General features: G+C 47.2%; 1 protein-coding gene across 4 annotated transcripts in view; it reads left to right on the top strand.

The window, feature by feature from the left end:
• Positions 1-18,462, top strand: part of PSME4 (proteasome activator subunit 4) — a 96,323-nt gene that overhangs the window by 27,026 nt on the left and 50,835 nt on the right. For 2 of the 4 annotated variants that reach the window (XM_039913146.1, XM_039913144.1), the window contains exons 4-13: positions 1,243-1,308; positions 3,594-3,638; positions 5,705-5,854; positions 6,687-6,750; positions 8,293-8,367; positions 11,580-11,702; positions 13,909-14,001; positions 14,753-15,018; positions 17,195-17,381; positions 18,212-18,301. In XM_039913146.1, coding sequence (XP_039769080.1) covers positions 1,243-1,308; positions 3,594-3,638; positions 5,705-5,854; positions 6,687-6,750; positions 8,293-8,367; positions 11,580-11,702; positions 13,909-14,001; positions 14,753-15,018; positions 17,195-17,381; positions 18,212-18,301 — 1,159 coding nt within the window. The remainder of the gene's footprint in view (positions 1-1,242; positions 1,309-3,593; positions 3,639-5,704; positions 5,855-6,686; positions 6,751-8,292; positions 8,368-11,579; positions 11,703-13,908; positions 14,002-14,752; positions 15,019-17,194; positions 17,382-18,211; positions 18,302-18,462) is intronic. The other 2 variants (XM_029071624.2, XM_039913145.1) reach the window with 1 other exon arrangement.

Consider the following 18,462-nt stretch of genomic DNA (forward strand, 5'->3'; position numbering starts at 1 on the left):
TCCCAGCCCATACTCTTTCCACTAGGCCACACTGCTTCCTTCTAACCCGTGATCTACCCACTGGGTGAGGCCACGCCGGACAGGGCCGCGACAGCGTCTAGCCAACCTCCGATATGGCCCCGGAGCCGGGAACAAGCTATCCCAGGCCCGCAGGCGACACCGATCAGTCGACCGGTGGTATTCATTGAGCACCTGCCGAGGGCCAAGCCCCGGGCAGAGCGCTCGGCTGAGAGCCCCAGGAGCGAGAGGACCGTGTGTGGTCTCTTGGGCCCGCCCACTGCTGAGAACATTTAAGTGCATCCTTGGATAACCTCGCCCGATGGAAAGTCGGTTCCGTGGTGTTGGTGGAGCACACCTGTGCTTGCCCGTCCGTGTGCATGCACACAGGCTGGCAGCGCCGCCCGAGCGTCGCTCCCAACTTCACTTCGGCGCGGGCACGATCTCTCCTTTCCTGTGTCCTTCCCTTCCTCCCTCTCACTCCGGTTCTCTTGGCCCCGACTTGGGTGGGAAGAGCATCCCCAGATTCTTCCAGCAGGCTCTCTCTGGGGCACGGAATGGAAGTTGGCCAAAGAGCAGAAATGACTGCTTTTTTGGGGCCAGGGGGGACGGTGCGGGGAGTGTGTATGTGTGAGAGAATGTATTTATGTATGTATATATATGTTGGGAAGGGAAAGGAAGTGGTGGGGAGAGCCAAAAAATCAGTGCCACCTTGAGCACTTCGCCCTCTTCAGAGCCACAGATTGATTTTTCTACTTTCTAGTAGGGCAGCACGGCCTAGTGGATGGAACACAGGCCTGGGAGTCTGAAGGACCTGGGTTCCAATCCCGGCTCCGCCTCTTGTTTGCCCTGTGACCTTGGGCAGGTCGTCTCTTTCATATTTACTGAGCAGTTACAGTGTGCAGAGCTCTGTTCTAAGAGGACGCTATAACAGTGAACAGGCACATTCCCTGTCCGCATCGAGCTTACGGTCTAGAGGGCCTTCACTTCTCTGGGCCTCAGTGACCTCATTCCGGAAAATGGGGATTAAGACTGTGAGCCCCATGTGGGACGTGGACTGTATCCAATCCGATTAGCCTGTTATCCACCCCGATGCTTAGTACGGTGCCTGGCACAGAGTAAGCGCTTATCGAATGCCCTAAGGAAAAAAAAAGAGTAGAGTGGAACATATTTCACTTCCTCTAAGAATTAGTGAAATATATGCAATAGTGCCCAGTCTTAACATTTTATTTTATTTTTAAACAGAAGCATTGTTCCCTCCATCTTGAGAGATTACAAGAATCACAAAAGGTCACTATACAGATATTACAGGTTAGAGAGACTATACCCATTTCTGGTTAAAGAGCATAAATCCAATGATACGGTAAATGATCTCTAAGCTGGGCTGGACTGTAATTGGCGTTAATTAGGGGGAAGAAATTGCTTGGGCCCCATTTTGCGTGTCACCCTAGTGCAACGAATCAACTGGCAATCGATCAGTGGCATTTAACGTTAGTTGACCGTGTGCAGAGCACTGTATTAAGCACCTGGCTTAACTGGCAGACATGCGTCAGCCCATCTGACCACTTATTGAAATGGCGATGACGCTGGAGAGGCTCTGTGTACATTACAGTCTCTGGCTTCATTCCCGCAGTTGTTTGCTCGTTCCCCCTCTCTGCGATTTAGAGAGAGGGTAACACGGAAAAGGAGCCTCGTCTTTACAGCGGAACGTTCTAAGGGTTCCAAACCACTTCTAAATCCACATTCCCCCCAGAGGCAGTAGACGCCAACCAAGCAGTAGCGAGAAGAAAACTTCAAGCTACAAGTCCGGGTGGAATCCACGCCCAGAGTTTTCTTTGAGACGGAATTGGCCGTTGGAGAATTTCCAAAGAAACGTCCGTGCCACGGCCGGCAGCTGTTCGGATCCTCTTGGCGGTGCCATCTTGCCAGTTTGCCCCCCCGGTTTATTTCTACCGGGGTTTAAAGGATATACATGTGAAAAGACTATTATCCTGCCTTTCTCAAAATTAATTGTGGCTGCTTGAGGTTTAGGTTTAAAAAAAAAACCACAACCTCCTCCCCATTCCTTGTTGCGGTGTTCCCCCACATCTGGAGCGTTTCAGCCTTTTCCCAGAGAAAATGGATCATCGCAGCCATCGAGCCTCCGAGGTGCTGCCTTCAAAAACCTCCTTGTTCCCTGCCGGATCTGGCATGGGATCAACCCAGATTTCCCCTAGTTTCCCCTAGTTCTTTCAGGAACTCCTACTCCAGGGGAGAAGTGGAATTACAGGGCTCTGACACTCGTACGTTATGTGAGAAGTGTCCCACCCCCTTGGTTTTTCAGTCAGTGGGAAATTCCAAAATTCTTTAACCTTCCTGAGAAGTTGGAAAGCGGTGTGCCTCCTTAGAATTAGGTCCAACCCCGATTTCTGGACTTTCCCATAATATGTATTGGAGGCATGGTTGGCAAGTGAGAGTCCAGTGGAAAAAAAAATCTAACATGATTTTGAAAGTCCTGAGATGTCCTGAGAAATCAACAAAAGGAGATTTCTGGGCAAGTGTGGCTAAATGTACAGGGTACTATTAGGTGTTAAAAGAAAAAAAAATTACACCATTTCTGGCTCAGAAACCTTCACTAGGAGTAATAGCTTTTTAGGTTTTGATTTTGGTGGTCCTCATTCCATAATCTTCCCATATATGATATTGTTTGGGGGCTTTGGTGGCCGTTGATGATTCTTCTGACCAGCAGTCGAACTGTAGGTGGTGTCCCTTTGATTAAAAGATATTTATCAATATCGGAGGAGTCGATACCTTTTAATTAGGCTTCCCCGGTGGAAAGAGCGAGTTGATTACTTTTGATTGGAGGCACTGGCTTAAGGTTCTAATGGCTTGGCAGAATATGTGTTTATTGAATGGCCAAACAAAATAACGCTTTCTGATTCTAAATCAAACATAGTCAGGGCCGCAGAGAAGGAAAATGTGATTGGTCTGCTTCAGGGAAATTGACTATGCTAGTAGTTGGGATGAAGCAAGCACAGTGACTTTTGATGTGCTGGGAATTTGTCCGATTTTCGTAGTGACCCCCAGTGAAAACTAATAGGTATATCTAGAGTTTCAAGTTTACGCTACCGATTGCCCTCTGCGGACTTCACCAGCCAGGGTTTAAGGCTTTGGACGTCCGCTAGTTACGGGCAGGGAACGTGCCTGCTGATTCTGTTATATTGTACCCTTCTGTGCGCTTAGTACAGTGGTCTGCACATAGTAAGCGCTCAATAAATACGATCGATTGGTTTTCAGTAAGAGCTGTTTCGATTCAGAACAGGGAAGTCATTTCTGGTGTTGTCAGGGTAGTGAGTTTTTCCCCCAGCTCAGAGAATCCTGGAGAGGAGAGGCAACGGGGAAGTGGAGTCCGAAGCTGAGCAGAACAGTTTTATTCCTTGTGATTAGGTCTCTGTGGAGGAGAGGATTTAGCTCCTGCATGTCCACAGATGGTGTCTAATTGCATCAGTCTCGTCTGGTAATTAAAACAACCATTTGTCGATTGATTTAATTGTACGCCAGTCTTGAAATATTCTAATCGGATTGACCCATTGACCTTTTTTTTTTCTCTTTTCCAGTTCTGTAGAAAATGTTCTAAAAACTCTAGTGAAAAGCTGCCGCCCGTAAGTACCTTAATTCTTGATACGTTCATTATGGTTACGAATTGGGAACTTTCTCATAACTGAGTGCATTTTGAAGTGGGTAAAAGACAAATGTGTTTTGGAGGGGGTGAAAGACAGATTGTTGGCAGATCAAATTCTGGGCCCTGCCTAATGAATATTGGAAAAGAGGTCATAAAATGAAGTATTTTTTCCCCCCATTTAAGCGGGAAGTAATTCACTAGCCAGGTATGACACTCAGAAGTCGGCTCATTCTGTTGTAATTCGGAGCTCAGTTTTGTAAAGGGTGGGAAAATGAAGGATTTTGTTTAAAAAAAAAAAAAAAAAAGGAAAATCTTTTGAAGTCTATGTAAATGAATTTGGTGTATGCCTACGATGATTAGAATCATAATGTTGCTATTTCAAATAATTCAGATGCTCCCAAAGGGATTCCTAAGGTGTTTCATAGTCCCATCATCACGTCCAATGAGTTGTTCCAACCAGGGGCTCAGTGTTCAGTGTTACCATTGAAGACGTCCGCTGTTTTCATGATGGACGGATTTCAGGCCCCAGGTGGATTTCAGGATTTGCCCTAGTCAAGGACCGAGGATGCCTAAGCGGTTACCAGACAAAATCCCAACTGGGGAGGGGAAAGCCGGATCCACCCCTAAACGTTCTGGTGGATGCCAACGAGAATCCCAGGCATCAGTTGGGCATGGCGGGAGGACTGACCATCGACTCGCCCCGCCTCACACACCTAAAGAAATAATTTGAGGTTTTAATTAATCATGGTACTTGTTAAGCGCTTGCTGTGTGCCAAGCCCGGTTCTGAGCACTGGGGTAGATACAGGTTAATCAGGTCGGACACAGTCCCTGTACCACTTGGGGTTTACGTCTTTACAGATGAGATTACTGAAGCACAGAGAAGGGAAGTGATATGCCCAAGATCACACAACAGAAATTGTGCCAGAGCCAGGATTAGAACCCAAGTCCCCGACCCGTGTTCCTCCCACTAGACCATGCTGCTTTTTTGTCTGCTGCCTGGTTTTTAAGTATGTGGGTTATGTTGCCCCGTATTACGAGCTTCTGCAGGGCAGCCATTTGCCTGCCCTGGATATCCTGCATAGTCTGCTATTTTGCTAGTCTATTTCCTATCTAGTGCGCATTTATGCGCTCGCTCTCTCTCTCTCTCTCTCTCTCTCTCTCTCTCTCTGAGTGTGTGTATCTTGCAGGGGGTGGTTTGGAGCTGGGAATCTTGTTGATTGCCGCCAGTAGCTTCTTTTCTTTATGAGACTTGTGGGTTCTTAGATTCATGTCAACACAAGGCCTCGCCTGCCTTCTCTGGAAGCCAGATTAGAAACCCAGAGTTCTCTCGCGAGAGAGAGAAAGGGAAAGAAAGAGAGAAAAAATGTATGAAGTAGATTGCTAGAGATTCAAATGGTGAAAGAAAGGCATTTTCCAGGCAGTTCTGTTAATCTGTGGTATTTATTGAGTACTTTCGGTATGCACAGCATACTCAGCACTCTCTTCAGAAAGAGTGTAATAGAATGAGTAGTTTAAAACACAACACATTTTTCTCCCAGAGACTGGAAACAGATGCTGGGAAGATGGTCAGAAGGTTGAATGAACTTGCGACAGTCCAACTAGGACGAGAAACGTTCATTTTTGTATTTGGAAAACATCCATTTCTGGGCATTTTATCATTCCTCGCAGCATAATGACATGAAATTATAATTTTGAGTAGCTGGGTGTGTCTCTCTTGACAGAGTGTCAGGTTCAATTTCCTGGGCTTTTATGGCGTACAATCGTTTTTGGAAGAACGCTTACTGCCAGCCATGAGCGGGGGCTTTAGTGTGGGCTGTCTGGGTAAATTTGGTTCATTTGCCAATGCAGATCAATCAGTGGTAATTATTGAGCACTTACTGTGAGCAGAGCACTGTACCAAGCCCTTGGGCACTTTGAGTTGAGGGATGAGCCAAAACCTGTCGCCTCAAGGGACGTTTGATGTTTTCTGCCGACCCGTCGATTCCCATGCCTGCATTTCCCCTCCCCGCCGGTGAAAGTCGGTTCACCCAGTGGTTCTCGGTTAGGTATTTTCCAGACGACGCCACTGCCGAAATGCTGGAGGAATGGCGGCCTTTAATGTGTCCTTTTGACGTCACGATGCAGAAGGCCATCACGTACTTTGAAATATTTCTTCCTACCTCTCTTCCGCCAGAACTACATCATAAAGGTTTTAAGTAAGTGGATGCCTGAATCTCTGTTTGTGTTGGGAACGCAGACGAAGGGGTGCTAAGCAGGGAACGAGACCGAGGGGGAACCCTCAATTGTAGTAGAATAGGAGTGGGCGGTTCTGAACAACATGAAGATCACAGGAGGGTAAAATGGAGTCTGTTGAAATCAAGGCAGGAAGAGATTTGTGATGAGGGAATAATGCATGAAGTTAAGTAAAGGTCGTCATGCAGACATTCGAAGAGAGCCACTGGACGAGATAGAAAGAGTGGTTGATGAAAGAATAATAATAATTGTGACATTCGAAAAGCCCTTAGTCCCTGCCAAGGACTGAACTGAGCGCCGGGGGAGATAAAGTAAATAAGGGCGGACACAGTCCCTGTCCCTCAGGGGGCTCACAGTTAAAGTGGGAGGCAGAGCAGTATTGAATCCCCATTTTACAGATGAGGAAACTGGGGCATAGAGATGGGAAGTGACTCACCCAAAGTAAACAACATGCAAGAGGCGGAGCTGCTTTTAGAATCCGTGCCCTCTGACTTCCAGCCCTGTGCTCTTTTGGCTAGGTACACGGACAGATCGTTTTTGAGATTCAGTCACTTTTCAGGGTGTTAAAAATCTAAATGAGAGAAGAGCCTACACTTTCTCTTACCAGTGTAGAAATGAACAGAGAGGAAGAGGTCAGAATGAGGGGGAATCAAGTTTTGTTCCCTTCTATAGGAATGTGTATGTCGTCTCATAGTCTGTAGTTACAAGCGATTAACTTTCGAAAACATGGAAAGGGAAATCTGTCCTAAGGACCCATAGGTGACTTGCGATTTACATTTCTTTCCCTCCCTTTAGGCTCTGGTTTGATGAGTTACTCGGTCTTTGGGTTTCAGTTCAGAATCTCCCACAGTGGGAGGGGGTGAGTATCCGTTTTTTTTCTCACTAGACGTTGGAGGAAAGGCAACTAAGCCATTGCTCTCGGTAAGCTTACTTACAGATTTCGAGCTCCAGTCAAAATGCTTGTTTTTCATTTTCCTCACCCATTACGTTGTGATTTAGGGTATGGATTTTCCAGGTACAATTTGGATAGGGACGTAGAGGGCTTGGAGATATTAGGTGGTACATCCTTAATGTCGACGGGGGCTTCGATCCTTCGTGCATCCTTGCTTCCACTCAGAGTCAGAGTGGTGAATTGAATGCCAACATTTGTAATGAATTACTGCTTTTATTCTGTTTTTAAATAAGTTGGACAGAGATCTGGTTTAAGCCTCAAAATGATAGTGGTTTTGTTTTTTCCTATTGTTTTGGTGCCTCGTGCAACTCCAGTTGCTGAGCGAGTGTTGCTTGGGTAACAGTCGTCTCCCCCTTCCCAGCATATGCAAATGCCGGTGGTTCAACGGATGTTTCACATCACACCACACCACCTCTCGGCTTTCACAGCCCTGTTAAGGCATCCTTGTCTGATTAGGATTTCAAGCTCCAACATTAGCCTGAAATTGAAATCTCATCTGCCAGGGGCAGGCTAGATCTCGGGGCAAGCAGAGCGATGACGTGAAAGAGACAAGTGAATGACTAACACCCCCAGTGCTAGTAACCCAGTACTCTTCAGATACTTTACAGAGTGGGGAGGAGGACTGTACCCAGGAAAAAAAAAATAAATTATTATTAATAATAAGTTAATAAATGACCAAACGTTTCTGACATCCAGTTCCAGAAGCGGAAATATCCACAGTTCATCACTGCAAACGCACCATATCAGGTTCAGTTTGGCCGGCGAAGTTAGGGTGGCTTTGAAATTGGGCTAAGCCATCTGGGCAGAAAAATATTTACGATAAAGGGAAGGATAAAAAAGTATTTGGGAAGTAGAAGAAATTGGGTTAAATTGGGGAAAATCCTAAAAATCCATACCCTCTGATAAATCCCCATTTCCCCCCATTGGCTTTATCATCCTTTAAACCCACAGAAGGGAGATTAACATTCTGTAACTTCAGGTTTGTGTCCAGCCAATAGTCACACAGTAAATAAATACATGTTGGGTTTTTTTTTTGTAGTAATTGAGGCCTCTTTTGAATTTCAGAAATGTTTTTAGAGATGGCTCTGATACCTAAAAATGCTAGCTAATTTTAGTAGCTGATAGAAGTAAAATTGTGTTTAAAAACAACAAAAGAAAACCTGGGTTTTAAAAATGCATAGCTTCAGAGAAATCAGCTATCCTATAAAGATATCCTTTACATTTGACTTGCTGAATAAGACTTGTAATATAGAAAGAAAGCCCACGGCCAACTAATGGTTTTGAAAACCTGGAAAACAAAAATCTTAACTGTTGAACTCTCTCTCTCTCTCTCTCCCTCTCCCTCTCTGTATATCTCCCGCTGTCCCTCCCTCTCCCTACTTTTCCCCTCCGTCTCTCTCTCCCCCTTTCTCTCCCATTATCTCCTCGTTCCCCTCCATCTATTTTCAGCATCTCGTAAATCTTTTTGCCCGCTTGGCCACAGATAACATCGGGTACATAGATTGGGATCCGTATGTACCAAAGGTAAGAATTTTGGAATGTAAAAATCTCACGGTACCTCTGTGAAGTGATGGTTGGGTGGCGTGCTGTTTTAAACTCCAGACACAGTAGTGTAGTTGAAGCAGTTAGATCAATAACAGTAATAACAGCTTACATTTCAGTAGCATGTTTAGTTTTTCAGAGGACTTTTTCTCTGATTATTTCACCTTCCCCACATCTGTGAGAGAAGAAAAGGTAGGTATTGTCTCTGTTTGACAAATGAGGAAACTGAGGCAAAGGGAGGTGAAATGGCTTGCTCGGAATTTGGCAGAGTTGTCACTCATATTTATTGAGCGCTTACTGTTTGCAGAGCACTGTACTAAGCGCCTGGGCGAGTACAACACAACAATAAACAGACACGTTCCCCGCCCACGATGAGTTTACAGTCGAGCTCATCGTGTGTCCGCCAGTGTTCTGGATTTGAAGGAATCGATACAAATGCCAATGTGGTACCATTTCCCCTTATATAAAAGTTCTGAGTTCCTCTTATTTGCGTATTCCCCGTTAGAAGATTGCGGGTAAACTCTGCCAGATTTCCATCCTAAGTAATCCGAGTATTATGATTGATGTGTGGAGGTCAGCGATTAGCCTCGGAAGTTGCACCCATCTAATCTCCTTCATGTGATAGTGGTCCTTGAGGAACAGCCGTCCCTGGTCCCTCTCGAATGCCACACCCAGCTCGATGGGCCATTTCCCTAGCTTGGCACGGTGGCTTTTAATCCCCAGCCCATTGTGGAAGAAGTACCCAGTTGGGCGTAATCTGCAGATGTAATGACAGTGCCGTCAGCTCCGTCACTGGGAGGAGGTTGCGGGCTCCCTCTCTTTAGAGCCTATTTAAGAGAATTACAGACCCATTAGCCATTTTTGGACCTGGGAGAGTATGCTGACCAGGAGCAACTGCCCTTTAGGTGTTTTAAACCTCTTCACTGGTGATTTTTCAGCCTTCTGTAATTACATCAATCTGCCTTGCCCTCTTCCTCCCTGGCCATAATACAGCTGTATCAAATTGGTAATGAGGATGGCATTAAAAATCATGAACTTCCCTTAATATAGGCCAGTGAGGTCATCTAACACCAACTGAGCATTTTAAAGCCAGGAAGTGGACTTTTTCTATAATTTTGTTTCATTTTCTTAAGCTTCCAGTCTACCTGCTTGTATTTCCTTCCCCCCCCGCCCCCCATTTACCAAAACCCGGCAAAGTTCTTCATCAAACAGCCACTGCCTTTTCGATCTTGCCCGTAGTGCTTTCATTAAATACATGATGAAATTTGGAAGAAACCGACAGTTTGTCAGCTGGTTATAAATTTCCATTCCCAAGCCTAAGCAAGGTTCAATTTCTATCGGTTACTAATATTTATGGAAGGACCTCTGGGAGTATATATTTTTCATATATAAAAAACCTTGGGATGCTTTACTACTTTCTTAAAGGGGTATTTTAGGAAAGAAGGATTTTACCCCTGTTTATTTTTATTCTTTTTTCTCTCGTGCTCTTGTCTTTCTCCATCGACACATCACTCACTGGTTTGCAGGCAATAAGCATTAAGCGCTTATTGCCTGCAAACCAGTGTATTAAGCCCTGGGGAAGAAATGGGTGAGGATTAGGGACAGGCTCCGACATCATCGTCAGGATATTTACTGAGCGGTTACTGAGTCCAGGACTCTGTACTAAGTAAGCGGTTGAAAGAGTACAGCACAACAGGCTCGGTAGGCATATTCCCTTTGCACAACGAGCTGACGGTCTAGAAGGTGCTCACAATCTAAGGATAAAAGGGGACCCTTCTCGCTGGGGCCAGAGAACGTGTCTCCACTCTCCCAAGCGCTTAGTACAGTCCTCTACACACATTAAACGCTCAATAAATACGATTGACCGGAAGCAGACACATAAGGAGAGATGAAATAATAAAAAAACCACTACAGCAATATAAGGGAAGGACAAATCCCCATAAAGTAAAAACAGACAGAATGAAAGCAGTCAGATACTAGCGTGGCTAGGGGGTAGAGGTTTGGAATCATCTCGCTTCAAAGGTCCAACGGTCACACGGCAACTGCCTCAGCCGAGGCAGCTATTGCTGCTGCTGTCTCTCTGTACCCCCAAAGTTTCGGGGGGCACTGCTGCCGCTGGGTCTGAACTTAGTGCCACCAAAGGGCCTGACGCCCTTTCAGAGAAAAGTTAGCCTGGTTCTTCACCCATCTTCCTTCTATAGCCCCATCTAGTCTGTAAACTTATTGTGGGAAGGGACCGTGTCTGCCCGCTCCGTTGTATCGTACTGTCCCCACGCGCTTAGTACAGGGCTCTGCATTCCGGAAGAGCTCAGTCAGTACCTTCGATTTACTGACTCTAGGAGAATGATAATAATTATGGTGCTTGCTGAGCGCTTACTATGTTCCCGGAATTGTACTACGTACTGGAGTTGGACAGGGTTGGTTGGACACATCCATATGGGACTCACAGTCTTAATCCCCATTTTAAGCTGAGGAAATTGAGGCCCAGAGACATTAAGTGTTTTGCCCAGTGTCACCCAGCAGACAGGTGACAGAGCTAAGAACCCAGGTCCTTCTGACTCCCAGGCCCGGGCTCTTTCCATTAGGCCGTGATGCTTGAGAAGAGGTCAGTCAATCAGTGGGGTTTGTCGGGCGCTTACTTTCCGCAGTGCACCGTACCGAACGCTTATACTTTCGTATAAGTAGACACGATCCCTCCCCTCGAGAGCTTAAAGTGTAGCAGGGGAGACAGACATTAAAATAAATCACAATCGGAGAGGCAACCAAGTGTATAAAGATTTGTTCACGAGTGAATGAGTGCCTAATTGGCTAGCCGGCCCAGGTTCAAGAGAACGGATGACATGGAAGGAAAATAGCGGGGGAAGAGGAGAGATTCGTCAGGGAAGGCTTCCTGGAGGAGATGTAACTTTAGTAGGGCTCTGAAGAAGGTGGAAGTTGCCATTAGACTCTCCCCCTTGGGAAGGAAAACCAATCATGCTCTATAAGATAGTTTCAGATCGGGACACCTTTTCCCTGCGTTCCCTAACCCGCAGTTTTAAAAACAAATGTGCGGATTTTCTCCGGACAGTTTTCCCCTCAAAACTGAGAGTTGGACTTAAAGCATCTCAAATCAAGTTTATTTAAACCTCCGTAAACCACCCCACATTTCATCTGTGAAGTAGTTCCAATTTTTCTTTTCCTTTTGAATTACGTAGATATTTACCAGGATTCTGAGAAGTTTGAATCTCCCAGTGGGAAGCAATCAAGTCTTAGTTCCAAGATTTTTAACGAACGCCTATGATGTGGGACATGCAGTGATCTGGATCACCGCCATGATGGTTTGTACTGCTCTCCTTGTTTCGTTCAGCTCACGAGAAATGTGTATTACTGGAAAAGCTGTACCATGCTCATGTTGATGTAGTTTTCACCACCGACATTTCTAGGTGTTCCATTTTTCTCATTGTAGAAATCTGAGGCTTTGAATCTATCCATTGAGATCGACATCATCGTGAATGGTATTTATCGAGCACTTACTATGTGCAGAGCACTGTACTAAGCGCCTGGGAGAAGACAGTTCAACAGAGTTGGCAAACACTCTAGACTCTGAGCTCATAGTGGACAGGGAATATCTCTTGTATTATAGCCTCCCATGCTCTTAGTACAGTGCTTTACACACAGTAAGTGCTCAATCAATACGATTGACTGAATGACACAATCGATCGTGTTTTTCGTTGAGCCCTAACTCTCTGCAAAGTACTGTGCTTAGTGTTGAAGGAGATGGGACGTAAACAAACCCAACATGGACCTGTCCCACATGAGACTCTTAGGTCTAGGTGGGAGAGGCACAGAGAACAGAAGATTAAATTCCAGGCAATGGGGGCGTTACCAAATGAAAACTTGGGGATGGACATAGAGAGGAACGGTTGTGGGACCAGTTCTGATGAGAGAGGGAGAAGAGAGTGGAGAGGGGAGAGAGCGAGTCTGGACTTAGTACTGATTGGAAGCATGGGGGGTGCTTCTCTCTGGTGCTACTCAGGCAATTTCTTGAGCCTTAGAGATAATCTGTTTTGGTTCCGTTCTTGGCAAGGTGTCCTAAATGAGCCAAATCAGTTGAAATGGACCAAGACCAATTGGTTTGTTTAAAGTCAGAGGGAAGATAAGTGTATTTATGTACCATAGTTGCCCAGATCATCTTCCGCCTAAATGCAGTTTAACGTTCAACTGCAGTTTCCTATGGTGTTCCTGTTGAGAGACACGATTAATGCCTTCCACAATGTGCCTTCTGGAACTACGCAAGAAGGCACGTTGGACGTGAACCGGTTTCCAAGGAGACCGAGTGCGGTTGCAAATTCAGACCCTGGACTCCGTCGTGATTAAATTGTACTGAAAAGACTTAAGTCATTAGTCTTTTTCAGTTCCATTGTTTAGTTGAAGGACAGTTGCAGAATGAATTTTAGGTCCGTTTTCAGCAAGCATATAAGGGTCTGTTGTTTCCCATTACAGATGATTGGGAAGCACATGTTGTTGATTTGTAGGGCCGGGCTGGAGGTTGAGTAAATCAATTTACCACAGACTTTGGCCTCTAGCAGTAGTGCAAGCTGCGGGTTATTAAAGGCAGCATTATTTTCTGACGTAGCTTAGAAGCGTCTAACAACTTCAGTAATGCCGATTGTAAAAGGGAGGGTTTTGACATTTTAACTTTTGGGATTAGAATGTCCTACCATATAGGGACTCCATTTTAAATCATTTTAAGAAACCGCCCCAAGCCCAGACGGGGCGAGGAAATCGGAAATCAAAATCACAGGGTTTCCAAGAGGGTCCCGGCTCCCTCTAATCCAGTCTCCTGGGCCCAGACCTTTGTTTGAAACGAAGTCACCGTAAGCCACATAGTTAAGCTCACACCCTGTATTACAGGGCTGCCGGACTCTTGGCCAAATCAGAGGCCAGCATTTCTACCGTATTCACTTCTGTCCCAAGGGCCGGGTATCTTTTGAAGCGGATGTGATGATATTTTTCCGATCGAACATCGGGGAACTCCGCTGATAATTATTGGAAGACCAGCGAGAAGTAGTCATTCGAATCTGCTCCGTCATTTTCTTATGTCGAAACCTGCTTCTCGGGCATATAGCCCAGTGATTCCCGGCCCTCGGATCCTGTCGTGGGAACCCCATGAGGACAGGAGGTTCACGTAGGTTTCAGCATCGAACTCGCACCGCAGGAAAGGAAAAGCCCAAAGGAAGCCGAAAAGCAGAAAGAAAAATCATTTCAAATTTGCCTCACTTATGAAGACAAACAGCGCGGCCTCGGTCTTACCGCATATGGGTTGGTGTTGTGTTGGAGCAGGGGCTTGGGGCCTTTATTTGACTAGAAGTTAGGTTTTACGTGTAGGGCGAATAAAAAAATGGATCATTCTAGTCTATTTTAGGAGGATGGGGGTGGAGCGGGTGGGGAAACTAAACCCGGACCAGAAGTTGTCTCTGACTTTGGTGGGGGAATCCCTGGGAGTGCAGAGTTGATGACTCGAGTGGACTTGTTTTTGGACAGGGTGGCCCAAGTAAACTCGTGCAGAAGCATCTGACCGGACTGTTCAACAGCATCGCCTCATTTTACCACCCATCGAATAACGGCCGCTGGCTGGTGAGTGTCTCGAACCCCGATGCCATTAGAAACGGCTGGATGTAAGCGATCCTGCCACACCATGTACGCTGGGTAGGGAGAAACGGACCGGTGAGGAAAATGCGGTACGACGCGTGAAATGGTTTGAAAAAGCAGCCGGAAATAGACGGAGAAAGCTCGGGCCGGTCAGAAAAACCACCGACTCGTAATAACTTGGTGAAACTTGGCCGAAGCCTGTTCGAAGCCCAAATTGAGGTGATAGAATCTGCGGTGTCTCAGGGCTTGGCTTTTGACCATTGCATGTGGAGATGCCGCGCGGGAATACGTCGTTCTCGTCGCCGCTGCGTCGGAGCGGCTCGCCTTTCAGACGGCCTTTAATTTTCAAGTAACGAGGTGGAGTCTGCGTAGCCCAGTGGGAAGATCACGGACCCGGGCATCAGAGGACCTAGGTTCCAAACCCGGCTCAGCCTCGACTACTGTATGGCCTCGTGCAGGTCACCAAACTTCCGGAGCCTCGGTTCCCTCCTCTGTCAAATGGGGATTAAATCCTCCCCTCCCCTACTGACACTGTGAGCCCCATGTGGGACAGGATTGTGTTCAACCTAATTAACTGGCAGCTACCCCAGTACTTAGAACGGCACTTGGCACATAGCGCTTAACAAGTAGTCGTGTCATTATGATTATCGTCTTTAAGGGATAGCTTGCCTTAGCCGTGGCACAGTGCTCCGAGCAACCCAACCGGCCTTTCTGCCTTATACTTGTGTGTCCACAGAACAAGTTAATGAAGCTCCTCCAGCGATTGCCAAACAGCGTCGTTCGAAGATTACACCGCGAGCGCTACAAGAAGCCCTCTTGGCTCACTCCCGTGCCCGATAGCCACAAGCTCACTGATCAGGACGTCACAGACTTTGTACAGTGCATGATTCAGCCGGTCCTTTTGGCCATGTTCAGCAAAACCGGGAGCCTGGAGGCGGCTCAGGCCCTCCAGAATCTCGCCCTCCTTCGGCCCGAGTTAGTCATCCCCCCTGTCCTTGAAAGGTAAGGCCTCTCCCCACCTCTCCTCCCGTCCTCGGGGGTAGCGCCTCAGATTTTTGCCTTTTCAAGGGTGGGGTTCGTGTGCCACCAGGGCCCCTGGCTTTTCTAGGCTCTCGCCACCTCTGGATTCACGGGTCGTCGTCCATGCTCTCCCGGCTCACCGATATGGGGGTGGGAGCCACCGACTCGGGAGTCTGGGCACCCCCCTTCCCTTCCCCGCTCCCCATGGACTTCATTTGTCCGTGCTTCCCTTTTCACTGCCATCCTACCACAAAAAGGTTCCGGAAGAAATCCCAAGACCGTCATGATAAATGGCATCCTTTAAGTTTCCCAGATCCTTGTAAACACTGTTGTTGGGTTTTTTTCTGTTTTTTCTTTTTTTTAAATGCTAGAACCAGCAGTCAGTCAATCAGTGGTATTTATTGAGCCCTTACTACATTGTGGTTTAGAAGATAGAGCACAGGCCTGGGAGTCAGAAGGACATGGGTTCTAATCCCGACTCCACCACTTGTGTGCTGTGTACAAGTCACTTCACTTTTCTGGGCCTCGCTTCCCTCATCTGTAAAATGGGGATTAAGACCATAAATCCCATGACGGACAGGGACTCTGTCCAACCCGCTTTGCTTGTATCCACCTCAGCACTTACTACAGTGCTTGGCACCTAGTAAATGCCTAACAAATGCTATGGTCATCATCCGTCATCGTTATCATTAATGTGTGCAGAGGAGCAACCAAATTAGCAGACATGTTCCCTGCCCTTAATGAGCTTTCAGTGTAGAGGAAGAGATGTTGCTGGGATATGGCGTGTAACCGACCTTGTGTCAACTCTCCCTAAGCCTGTTGATTTCTGAAGACCCGTTTTCACGTCGACGCATGGGACAGGTCGTGAAAATCACTACCCACCTTCCCGGGTTAGGTAGCCCCCGATGGTGTGTGGGGAGAATGGGGGTCGGGGATTGCTCTGGAGCAGATGATGAGCTGCTATTTCCAGGGGATCAGTTTCCGGTTGACGGCCAACTCAGGCTCTGGACCCTGCTTCTCTGTTGCCGCTTACCTCTTGGCTCTTCCGCTTCTCCCCGGCATCTCTTCCAGAGAAGGTGAAATTCAAATCAGCCAGTTTGGCTGCACATTACCAACTTTGGAAAAAAGGGTTGAGGCGGAAGCACATTAAAGCACCTCGAGGGCACGGATTCATCAGCGGAATATGTTGAATGCTTACTGTGTGCAGAGCACTGTGCTGAGTACTTGGAGAGTCCCGTATAATGGAGTTGATAGACCCATTCACTCCCGCAAGGAGCTTACAGTGTAGCGGGAGTCACGTCGACCTGCTATATTGTGCCCTCTTAACTGCTTCATACAGTGCTCTGCCCAAAGTAGGCGCTCAATCCATCCTTCAGTGGTCTTTATTGAGCGCTTACTGCGTGCAGAGCCCCGTTCTAAGCACTCGGGAGAGTACAACACAGCGTTTTAACAGACGCGTTCCCTGCCCACCACGAGCTTAAGTACCAGAGATTGATAAAGCTATCAAGTACAGGTAAAGCCCTCTAGATATGAGCTTGTTGTGGAAAATCAATCATTCGTATTTATTGAGTGCTTACTCTGTGCAGGACAGTGTACTAAGCGCCTGGGAGAGTACAACCCAACAATATAACAGACACATTAGTTGCTCCTGAAAGAGATACCGTCTAGAGGTCACTCTGCATGTCCACCGACTCTCTTATATTGTACTCTCCCAAATGCCTAGGACAGTGCTCTGCACGCACTAAGCGCTCCAGAAATACGATTTTGACCGATTGATTTGGCGATTTACCTTTGGCTGAAGTGGATTATAGGGTAAATGGCTGACAATCATTATGGTGTATGACCGGTTTCTTAGCTCTCAGTTCCTGCCACTTTGGTCAGAGCTGCTGTTCTCTTTTCCTAGTCTTCAGTGCCACCCTCCTGTCCATGCTAGCTAAACTGTCTCGGCAGTGCCGGCCTATCTGGATAGTTCTCCGAAGAAGCCCGCTCGACACTAAAAGTCTTCGGGCATTCCACCGGTCACAAAATTCTACCCCCGTGGGAACTTCCGGAACCCTCGAGCTGCCAATTCATTTTTGTTGGAACATTTTCTCTCACGTTGAAAGGGATCGTTTTTATCTTTGTTTTAAATTGCGCTCACCGTGTTTTCAAACTGTAGAACGTACCCCGCCCTGGAGACATTAACCGAACCTCACCAGCTCACGGCCACGCTCAGCTGCGTCATCGGAGTGGCCCGGAGCCTGGTGTCGGGGGGGAGGTGGTTTCCCGAGGGCCCGACGCACATGCTACCTCTGTTGATGAGAGCGCTGCCCGGCGTGGACCCCAACGACTTCAGCAAATGCATGGTGAGCCCCTTCCCCCTCCGCTTCGGCAAAGCGGCGAGACCGGAGTCGGCGGTCCGCGCTCCCCACAACGGCCCCGCTGGTCGAATGGCCCAAGTCTCCGTGGCCTCGGAAAGGCTCCGGAAATGCAGAGCGTAGGAGCCTTTGCAGGAGGGGGCCCCGTGGAATCGCTGCTCCCTCCGGAATAGGAAAGCTGTCGTGATCCATGTGCGTGCATTTCGTACTCATGCCCCGTGCATTACAGCTCACTGTGATGCTTGGAGGTAGCCAGATAACGTGCATTTGCCGTGCCTCGGAATCGTCCGCAGACTGACGGCGTGGGGTAGCGGCTGGAGCACGGGCCTGGGAGTCGGAAGATCATGGGTTCTAATCCCGGCCTCGCCACCTGTCTGCTCTGTGACCTTGGACAAGCCACTTCACTAGGCCTCAGTTACCTCATCTGTGAAATTTGAATTGAGACCGTGAGCCCCACACGGGGCAGGGACTGTGTCCAACCCAATTTGCTCGTATCCACCCTGGGGCCTAGCACGGTGCCCGGCACACAGTAAGCGCTTAACAGATGCTACGGTTATCATCATTATCATTATGAAATGTCTTGTACTCGGAGAAAAATAATAAGGCTTTTTTTTGTAGCGGGCACTTGAGGGTTATAAGTATTTCCCAAAAGACTATCGAAATCTGAGATCGCTGTGGGATCCGTCGCGGGTGTGGGGTCTTTCGGACGATTTATCTGGAGCAAGTGCATTTGAACCACACTTCTGAGTAGTTGAAGAATACTTGTACCCGGTATTGATGTGCAATAAGTGTTGAAAATCATTTGTATCTCCCAACAGATCACATTCCAGTTTATAGCAACATTTTCCACTCTGGTGCCTTTAGTAGATTGTTCATCTGTACTACAAGAAAGAAATGACCTCACAGAAGTAAGAATGCTTTCTAGTTGGAACTGCAGAGTGTTCATTCTTTTATTCACGGTTCTTAGCGCTTGAGTTTAAAGCCACTTTATAAATATGCTTTAAGAAAATAAAAAAAACCCCGAGCGATGCAGTGGGTTGAGATATTTGGTGAATTCATTCAGCTGTTC

This window comes from Ornithorhynchus anatinus, chromosome 9 (genome assembly GCF_004115215.2).
Source record: "Ornithorhynchus anatinus isolate Pmale09 chromosome 9, mOrnAna1.pri.v4, whole genome shotgun sequence".
NCBI lineage: Eukaryota > Metazoa > Chordata > Mammalia > Monotremata > Ornithorhynchidae > Ornithorhynchus > Ornithorhynchus anatinus.